This window comes from Cheilinus undulatus, linkage group 11 (assembly GCF_018320785.1).
Source record: "Cheilinus undulatus linkage group 11, ASM1832078v1, whole genome shotgun sequence".
In the NCBI taxonomy this organism is placed as follows: domain Eukaryota; kingdom Metazoa; phylum Chordata; class Actinopteri; order Labriformes; family Labridae; genus Cheilinus; species Cheilinus undulatus.
In genome coordinates this window covers 39270374-39281030 of record NC_054875.1, presented here as the reverse complement: position 1 = coordinate 39281030, position 10657 = coordinate 39270374, and the positions used below count along the sequence as shown (strand labels likewise).

Sequence of the window (10657 nt, the reverse complement as noted above, 5' to 3'; positions counted from 1 at the left end):
TATGATGGTCTGAGTATTTCACAAACTACCCATTTTCTTGGATTCTCCAGGGTTTACAGAAAATGTAATGACCTTTAAGTGGGCCATGGTAGCAGAAGACTAAAACTGGAGCCACTCCTGTCAGCTAAGAACAAGAAACTAAGGCTTCATTTCACACATGTTCACCAAAACAGAAAAAAGATGACTGGAAATGATACCAGGTCTGAGAAGTCTTGATTTCTGCTGTCATTCAACTGGAAGGGTCACAGTTGTCACTTGAAACACCTTTCTTCCTCAGTTTGAACTTGGTCATGCCTGAACCTCATGGTTGCTGCCATGTCATTGGCTGATGAGATATTGACATTAATGAACAGTTGAACAGGTATTTAAAAAAGTGAGCAGTGAGAATATATTCTGCAAAAAGTTCCTCAGCATGATAATACAGAAAACTTACTCTGTTGTGCCAGATACAGCCTTGTGCATTACTTTTAGGCATGTTTGGGCCCAAAACTGAGGGTGGAGTAAGGAATGTAATGGCAAGTAAACCCATCTGACAGCACCATCGGGCGGGACTGAGGACTGCCTTAACCCAGGTCATGCTCTGGATGTCCTTGCATATTACCAGGGGCATGAGAAAAAAATCTTTTGAAAAAATAACTAAGTCTACACCTTTTAGGGTGGAGTAGGAGGTAGACATAGTGGGTAAGCACAACCTAGGGTAATTTCCAAGCATCCTGTGGATGTCCAAAAGGCCCAGAAACCACAGGTGGTCTCTGGGCATAGGGCATAACACCAGGGGTGGAAAGGGCCAGACAAAAGAAATTCTGTTGAGCCTGACTTTGGTCACTGAGTGACACACGTCTTGATGTGTCAAGCTTGACTGCTGCCTTTCCTCCCCTCTCTACTCCCAGGTTGTGAAACATTGGGCCCACATGATGTTATTTAAAATGACTGAGGATTTTATTTTGAAAATCTGAATTACTGAAGAGATTGTAGTGCTTGAGAGTGTATTTGCTTGAAATGATTTAGGCTTTTATTCTGAAAAGGATAATTTTGTAAAAAAAAAAAATATATATATGCTATTTAATTGAGGCTTTTATTTTGAATATCAAGACTGCCTAAGAGGATGTAAAGAATGTATGTTAATTAATTGAGGCTTTCATTTTCAAAACTGTCTTAAGAAACTGCGAGGGCCTAATTTCAAACGATTGAGGCTTTTATCTTATTATTTTTAAATAAACAGGAGCTAACTTTGAAAAGATTGGCAATTTTATTTTGAAAATCCAGTTATCTAGCAAGATTCTACAGAATTCTTTGCAGGGTTTGGGGCTTTTTTAACAGTTGTTACCTTTGCATGAATCCAGACTTATTTAATGTCATTGGTATTAGATAGCCCATTCTATCACTGTCATACTCTTCATTGTCCAGGTCAGAAACAGGAATAAAAAGTCTATATTTTAAGGAGGAGAAGCTTTCCTCCCTTCCTCCCTCCATCTCTCTGCTCCCTCCTCTTGTCTAAAACCTGTAAAAACCTCGTCACTCAGGCCGACACCTTGGTGAGCCTGTGTGCAGATATAAAGAGCGTCTGGCAGCGGGCGGGACAAAGGTGAGCTGTGCTGCAGGAGAGAGGAGTTACCTGTCCCAGAGCAGAACAGAGGAACGTCTATCAGAGGAGTGTGGAGCCTCGCTGACAGATCAACTGAAAATCCTTCATCAAAACCAACTTGAACATCTGAATCAACATGGTGAGATCAGTTAAATGTATTTGAAATATCCTGCCTTGTCATTCACCTTAACCTGTGGGAGTTAAATATTTCATGGAGTAGTTTCATGAATGACTTGTTTTACTTTTTTGTTAAATCTGCAGTTCTTACACCTTCTTTTTCTGTACAGTAAAGTTATGCATCATAAGGTATGAGTTTATCTAATCTACAAAATGTCACCTACTTATCTGGCTGCACTGACACTGTAATTATTTTTAAATGAAAAATGCAAGTTATGGCAAGTTTATTTTATTGCAATCTGCACTATTAAAGTCTCAAACAGTGTCCTTATATCACTCTAGACTCTGACAGTTAATGGTTTTTATGATTTCATAATCACTGGCAGGCGTAGACATCCAGAAACGAAGGCCAAAACTGGGACTTTTCCTCAGAAATTTAAACTTTAGGAGGAAACCTATTCTCAACATTGTCTACGATTCTGTATGCACTTTTTAAACTAATTTTCATTCATATTCCAAACTTTAGTCAACCTTTGTCTTCTAAATGTCAGTCAACAGCTAAAAATCATCTTGGGGGATGTTCCTCCTCCAGGGAAAACAAAAGCTGAAATTCTCAGCATGTAGAAACTTGACTGCGGGAAGCACTTAGAAAATGCAACAGTACAGTGTTGGGATAAGCCTGTCGTGTTTTGACCTTGTTTACTCTTAACAACTGGAAAAGCAGAGAACAAATGAATTAGCTAATGAATCATCTGACATGTTGACATTGCACATTTTACTGATTTATACAAAGGCAAAGAAAGGACAGAATAACATATTATTTTGATGAATAAAGCTCTAATTATGTGATTTAGGTAGTTGTTAGTAATCTTGTTAGCCTATATTTACACAGACATGATCTCTTTTAATCCTCACAGTGTATCTATTTATTGTCTTAGGGTACATTACAGGCAACAAAATCACTTTTTAACTATTTTTATTGTGTCACGCCCTCCAATCCATGGGAAAAACTCATGCTAGCACCTGATGGTTCTAAGCCTCCACAGGTATAGTGACTATAAAAAGTATTCACCTACTTGGATCCCTTTACTGATTTCATGAATCAATCATGGTCAATATAACTTGGCTTCTTTAATATCAAAGTGAAAGCAGGTTTCAAAATTCTGTCTATTATTTATTATTTGGGATTTCGAGAAGCATCCCCACAGCATGATGCTGCCACCACCATGCTTCACAGTGGGAATGGTGTGCTTATGGCGATGTGCAATTAACTTATCTTCCCTGATAGCTAAAAAGCACCATTTCAGTCTTATCAGACCAAAGAACTTTCTTCCACTTAACCCTAGAGTCTCGCACATGCCTTTTGGTGAACTTTAGTCCAGATTTAATCTGAGTTTTCTTCAGCAGTGGCTTTCTCTTTGCCACTCTCCCACAAAGCTTTGACTAGTGAAGAACCTGGGCACCAGTTGTATGCAGAGTCCCTCCCATCTCAGCTGCTGAAGGTTGTAACTCCTTCAGAGTACTCATAGGTGTTTTGATGGCCTCTCTCAATAGTCTCCTTGCACGGTGACTCAGACTGTGAGGACGGCCTGATCTAGGCAGATTTACACATGTGCCATATTCCTTCCATTTCTTTATAGTGGATTTAACTGAACTCCAGGGAATGTTCAATGCCTTGGAAATTTTTGATTCAGTCCTTTCACTTATACTTTCCAATAAGTATAATAATAATGTGAACAGCGCACAACTTCCCTCAACGTAGTTTTATAGCTTTTTGTCTTAGAATGAGCTAAATGATATGGAACCAATCGCCATGTAGTCCTGTTTCTGTGCCTGAACTCCAGCAGGTCTCTCCTTGAAGGAGCTGAGCTGACCAGCCTCGCCTGTGTCTAATATACTCACTACTGACCTGTACCTCACATAACCCTTCTTCAAAAATACCAGATTGTCACTTTAAGAGCAGTTTGATTAAGTTTCTTGTAGTTTATGGTTTTATCAGCCATGTGACTGTTTTTACAGACTGGCAAATATGTCAATAAATTTACCACATTTTATATTTTTTGGGAAGGAACTTTAACCCAACCATCACCTCCCACCGTGTTTCTTTTTTATCCAGAGAGAGTGCATCTCCATCCACGTGGGCCAGGCAGGTGTGCAGACAGGAAATGCATGCTGGGAGCTCTTCTGCCTGGAGCACGGCGTCGGGCCTGATGGCGTCTTCCTGGAGAATCAAACAGAACCGAACAGTCGTGAAGACCCTTTCAACACATTCTTCAACACTGGCAGTTCTGGGCGCCATGTTCCCAGAGCCATTTATGTAGACCTGGAGCCCACGGTGGTCGGTGAGTATTCCTTCATTATTTTTTCATCCTTCTAATCTGTCATTTTTATGGTGGCTCCAATCATCCCATTAGGTGAGTCCATCTCCAGCCACATGGGTCATGTAGATAACTGTCGATGGGAGCACTGGTCTCCTAGCAACAGGTGCAGAGATGACTCCTTTACCTTTTATTCAATACTAGCTAACATTTACTGAGTTCTAGTGTGTAAATAACAAGCAGGACTGCATTGATTTTTAGACAAGCAATATCAGTTGTTCCTAATAGCCCCTTTAGTTTATGCTCCAGTTGATTTAATCTTGACAGACAAAACCTCTTTCTTTCTTCAGCTTCTCCTCCCCATCTAAAACTGTTTGGTCTTACATTTTACTGAAGCCACACAAGCATAGCTAAACTTGAGTTTAATTTCAACGCAGTCATAATGCACTTATACATGTGCGGTGGTGTGGACACAATGTGTGTTATGCAACTGAACATTAATAAATACCATCTAGATAGACTGTGGACTTCTTGGAGGCCACAAGGTCACTAACCATCCTAGCCCTCCTTCTCTTTTTTTAAGATTATTTCTTGGGCTTTTCTGCCTTTATTTGGATAGCACAGCTTAAGATTTTGGGAAGAGACAGTAGAGGGAAGACATGCACCAAACTGCATCAAGACAAGGAATCAGTCCTGCAATCTGTGAGTTGAGGACTATAGCCTCTACACATGGGTGCCTCCTCTACCCACTTAGTTAAACCGGCGCCCTTAGATCTGCTTTTTTAAAGGCAATCAGATGGATTCATCATGTGTGAAATTCCTCAAAGCTGCTCTGTCTTTGGGGAAAGAGCTTCTCATGTGTTTGCACCATCGTCTTGGCCTGATCTGCAGATCAGGTCAGGTGTGGGAGCATATGCCGAATCAACCTTGGTCCTGTACTGCTCTGGCCTCCTGATGGCTATCCTCCAGACCTGCACCAGACCCATTCCCTATCTCTCCAGGTATCCTTCACAATACAAGCGAATCACCCCTAGTGTCTGGACCAGCCCACTGGGTCCTGGCCACCCAGTATGTGGTGAGCTGGATCAGGCCCTGAAAAGCGCCCCAGGTGCCCGTAGAAGCGCAGCTGCCGTTCTCATCCTTGCTCACTTGAGCATGTGAGCATTAGACACACATTCTTGCCAACAAAACTCAAAGATGCACCAGAAGTTGTCACAAAGGAGTCCAGCTGTCCCCTCAGCCCGTCAGTCAACATCCAGGCCTCAGAAGAGTGTGATAAAACTGATCTGCAGGGTCACCTTGAACTTGAGCATTGTTTTAGTTTGAGCAATTCTAAAACCAGGCTTAAGGAACATTTGACTGCTGTATGCACATGTTTTACTGCTTAAATCTTATTAATGATTATTTGTTTGTCACGTGTTGACCTTCATGTTTTTCTGTTTCGGCCAGGAGAGATTTTTATACCTCAATCAGAATACTCCTGCCTAAATAGAATGAATTGATATGATAACCTTTTGAGACCTTTCAGTTAAAATTCTTTTATTTTACATTTCCATGAAAATATACCTTGCATATAATGCAGAACTGATGCAGCTTTACTCACAGCTGAATAGGGAAAAACAATTATTGCAGAGAAACTCTGACCCTTATATTTCTACATAAGCAGCCCCTGCACTGGAGCATGAATAAGTCAATAGGGTTGAAGGTTAATGATAATGTGTTGGTAGGGACATGAAGTTATGTGGACTTTAGCTATCAAACATAACCAAGCCCATTATCTTGTGATTTTACCTTTTCTCTTCTCAGATGAGGTGAGGGTTGGGAGGTACAGAGAGCTTTTTCATCCTGAGCAGCTGATCTCTGGGAAGGAGGATGCAGCCAACAACTACGCCCGTGGTCATTACACTGTGGGGAAAGATATCATTGATGGCGTCATGGAGCGGATTCGTAAAATGGTAAAACTTTAAAAAAAAGACTAATAAATTGAGAATATTACAATAATTGTGACAGTTTAATAGCGCTAGTATAAAGGCCATACATAAGCTAAAAACTGTATCTTCTTGCACTGCTTTTTTGAGTAAAAGTTCAACTTTTCAGGGAAAAAAAGTATCTGTCTAGCAGAGTCAAATGATTAGACCCGTAACATTGTAACACATGTTTTTCAGTAGGCTGTGGCCTTGTGGTTTATTCGCACACCCCATGCACAAAGACTGCGGTCCTTTAAGTTGGCAGCTTGGGTTACATCAGACCTTCGGCTCCTTTCCTGAATGTCTTTTCCCACTTTATCCCCAGTTTCTACCTCTATCCACTGTCCTGTCTAATAAAGGCATAAAACTCCCTAAAAATAAATCTAAACCTGACCAAAAGTTTCTGCAAGTCATTCCTGTTGCACTTCGGATTTGGTGTGGATTAAAAAAAAAAAAAGAAAACATAGCATGCTAGTTTTTGAGTCTAAAAGGCTGCTGATACACTGATTTTGTTTCCTTAGGATAGAGTCATGCTTGCAGATTTTGCATGTTTACCTCCTTTTTTGCAAAGCAAACAGGCTGTCGGCTATAGCGTCACACTTAATGAACAAAAGTTAATCTTCTTGCTTAACTTTTTTGTATGCAAATATGCTGAATTTTCAAAAATATTGAGCTATGTTTTTTATTTTTATCTGAACCATCAGACGGACCAGTGCACCGGCCTGCAGGGTTTCCTCGTCTTCCACAGCTTCGGAGGAGGAACCGGCTCAGGCTTCACCTCTCTGCTCATGGAGCGCCTGTCTGTTGATTATGGGAAGAAGTCAAAGCTGGAGTTTGCTGTCTACCCAGCCCCACAGGTGTCCACAGCTGTGGTTGAGCCCTACAACGCCATCCTGACAACCCACACCACCTTAGAGCACTCCGACTGTGCCTTCATGGTGGACAACGAGGCCATCTACGACATCTGTCGCCGCAACATGGACATCGAGAGTCCTGGTTACATCAACCTTAACAGACTGATCGGTCAGATTGTTTCCTCAATCACTGCATCACTTCGCTTTGATGGTGCCTTGAATGTGGATCTCATGGAGTTCCAGACCAACCTGGTCCCATTTCCACGTATCCACTTCCCTCTGGTCACCTATGCACCCATCATTTCTGCGGAGAAGGCGTACCATGAGCAGCTGACTGTGGCAGAGATCACCAGCGCCTGCTTTGAGCCAACCAATCAGATGGTCAAGTGTGATCCTCGCCACGGCAAATACATGGCGTGCTGCATGCTGTATCGAGGTGATGTTGTCCCGAAGGACGTCAACGCTGCCATCGCAAACATAAAGACCAGGCGCTCTATTCAGTTCGTCGACTGGTGCCCCACTGGATTCAAGGTGAGAAACATGAACAGATTTTGTAAATAATACAGAATCTGTAGACGAGGGACAGTGCCTCAGATCCCCCAGTAGTCAGCAGCCTGCCACTAGTAGCCAATATAACAGTGCTTAATGCTACAGCCAGGCTGCTACAATGCTCTTTAACCCCAATGTAAACAATGGTGGATTGATACCATCGATAGCATCCCATAGTAAAAGCATGATTTAGCACTGTTTAGATCAAGATAATGGGGAAAAAGTCAGTGTCAGGATATTCTTACACATAACCAAAGGATTGAGTCAATGTCCGAATTTGGCCCAGGATTTGGGGCGTTAACCTGCAAAACGGCTTGAATGCCAGCTTCCTAGAACCAACTTCCCATCATTTACCAACTGCTGCAGTAATCCTGTCGTTATTGAATAGTGCTTGATTTTTTTTTTACTGTTTTCTGGGTGTTTTGTGACTTTAGACAAGTAGAATAAAGGCAGTTATAATTTGCTTATAATTGGATGTGAAAATACTCCCTTAGGGACATCACTACAGTGAGTGGGAGGGCCATCTCTCTTTCCCTGTGTGGTGACATTGCCAGTGGTTTGAAAAACATATATGAAACATGTCTGGGTTGGATAAATTCTCATTCCATCAGTGTGAACACAGAGCTTATAACAACAAACACACATCATCCTTATTTCTACAACCATTTCTAGAACAGTTTAACTGAATCTAAGAGCAGCTTTACTTTACTGCTATATTTCTGTTTCATTATCATCCTAGCTGCTAGTGCTAATTTGTCATTGCTCTGTTTTCTATCAAGCTCTTAGTGCTAATTTTTCACATATTGCTACCATCATCAATAAAGTTAAAGCAATTTCCAACAAACTGGGGAGACAAGTTTATGGCCACAACGGCCATAAATTCATCTTACATTAGTTGTTTTGTTGTTTCTCTTGTCCCTCTCCTCATCCTGCTTTTCTCCTACCCCATCCCCCTTCGTTTAGCCCTTTCCAGCCCCAGCACAGCTTCAGCAGGGAGCTGTTCAACATGAGTCTGGTCTGCTCCTTAGTCTTGCCCGCTAAGGGAAGGTTTATGTCACCACTTTAACAGAGCTAAATACTGCTAGTGCTGTGAACATGGTGATTAATGCTGGTCTGTATTATAACAGAGTATCATCTTGACTATGATATTAATGATTATCACTGGTCTAGTATAGGCAACAGCAGAGAGTACAGTTAAGACCTGCCCTCTTTGTAAACTGTCATTAGATAACTTTGGTTATGAATTGGTTCTATACAAAGATTGATTGATGATTGATTGATTGAGATGATATATCTTTAAAGCTTCTGTGGTCAACCTTTAACTGAGTTTGAAACAAACTAAAATTAATACTGATGCCTCTTTATGACCTACAGAAGAAAATAAGACAATTGTGATTATGAATGACTGTCTTTTTAGTTATTTTAATGCCTGAAACAGCTGCAGCATAGTAGGTGTCAGACAAAGGGATTCACTGATTATTGCAACACTAATACTGAGAAATCTTAATGAGTGATACATCTGACTGTGTAAAGGAGGTAAGCAGATATTTTAAGTTGAAATCATTACTGATACTCATAAAAGACAAAATCAACAAAGAGAAAAGAAGTTCTGCTTAGTCCACAGGGGGTGCCAGAATCAACACAAACAAAAATGTTCCTTACAGGAGCTTTAAGAAAGCATTGGAAAGGGAATAACTCATGCAAAGAGCAGAAGAGAAGACATCATTGGACACAATATGATCCAGTAGCCCATTATCTATCACCAAACAACAATTTTGCCTTTATTAATCACCACTAACACATATTTGTTTTTCAGTTTAGTTTCAAATCTTGTTTAAAACATCCCCCAAATCTATTCTCACGTCAAAAGTTATAGGTTCGATCATACACAATGACAAAAACACAGAAAAGTACGAGCCCTGTCTTTGACATACACAATGAAACATGGAGGTAGTGTCAGTGATGTCACAAATTCCTTTCTCCACCTTTCAGAAAATTTGTGCTAAAACAAGCTGTTCTCAGATTTTCCCCTTATGATGTCATGTGGGGAGTAAGCCCCGCCCCCATGTTCGTTTGGCCTCCCCACTTGGAAGAAAGTTCCGCCCTCTTCCCCTGATCCTCCTCTCAGCTGCCAGCTGAGAGGAGGATCAGGTGAGCCACATCCATTAAGCCACATCCATTGCCTGAGTGGGGCGGAGTCAGACAGTTCAGTAACACGTAAAGCCATAGACACAGAAACCACTCGTTCTAAGCAGGGCTGAAACAGAGGGGACATGCAAAAATCCAATACTGGAGTGTTTTTACAGCAACAAACTTCACAGGCATGTTTTGGGGAACTCTGAAACCAATGTAAACTTGTCCTAAAATGGTAAAATATGTGACCTTTAAATAGAGTTTTGAAGGCCAACAATGATGGTTGCCATGTCGGAAATGCCATCTCAAACAAACTTTCCAACTATCTAGCAATAGGCAAAGAGCTGGAGCTGAGGTAGACCTTAAACCTCCTGGCTAACTATGATGCACTAATAACAACATGAGCCATTCAGGCCAAACTGTTTAGCCAGACTGTAAGCATGTTTGTCTTTGGTTTGGAGATTTTCCGGACAAGAACTGTAGCTTTAGACGCTTTATCGTTTGTATTGTTCTTATCATTTTGACAGGTTGGCATAAATTACCAACCCCCCACTGCAGTCCCTGGTGGAGACCTGGCCAAAGTTCAAAGAGCCGTGTGCATGCTGAGCAACACCACTGCCATCGCCGAGGCCTGGTCTCGTCTGGACCACAAGTTTGATCTCATGTATGCCAAGCGAGCGTTCGTCCACTGGTACGTGGGTGAGGGCATGGAGGAGGGAGAGTTTGCAGAGGCCAGAGAGGACCTGGCCTGTCTGGAGAAGGATTACGAAGAGTTGGGCTGTGCAAGCTACGACTCTGAGGACGATGACGGGCAAGAGTACTGAACCTCTGGGCCAAATGCTGCACTGCTATGATGTTTTCACTCAGTATAGGGTCAATCACTTTTTCATACTAAATCTCTTCTACAGATTTACTTGGCTAGAAAACTATAACTCTAGTTTGTTACCCTCTGGAGATCTGAACTTTTAGGTTTAATTTTTGTTTCCTTCTTTCTATTTGATTTCTTATAACTATACAAATACAATCATTTCTTTATAAGTTTTGGATTAAAAAAAGGCCTCATTAGGGAACCATGGATTTCTTCTGTTGTGTAATTCAATAAAGTCACCAGTGTCAAACAAATCATAGCACTGT

At 41.3% G+C, this 10657-nt stretch overlaps 1 protein-coding gene across 1 annotated transcript; it reads left to right on the top strand.

Moving 5' to 3' along the window:
• The first annotated feature begins 1635 nt into the window (after window positions 1-1635).
• Window positions 1636-10378, top strand: tuba5 (tubulin alpha 5). Its single transcript, XM_041799018.1, has 5 exons — window positions 1636-1724; window positions 3819-4044; window positions 5827-5975; window positions 6692-7372; window positions 10051-10378. The coding sequence occupies exons 1-5, from the start codon at window positions 1722-1724 to the stop codon at window positions 10345-10347; spliced, it is 1356 nt and encodes a 451-aa protein (XP_041654952.1). The 5' UTR covers window positions 1636-1721; the 3' UTR covers window positions 10348-10378.
• The last annotated feature ends 279 nt before the right edge of the window (window positions 10379-10657 follow it).

Coding starts and splice junctions, on each gene's coding strand:
- tuba5 (XM_041799018.1), top strand. Junction 4,045..5,826: donor CCTGGAGCCCACGGTGGTCG/GTGAGTATTCCT, acceptor TTCTCTTCTCAG/ATGAGGTGAGGGTTGGGAGG. Junction 7,373..10,050: donor GGTGCCCCACTGGATTCAAG/GTGAGAAACATG, acceptor TCATTTTGACAG/GTTGGCATAAATTACCAACC.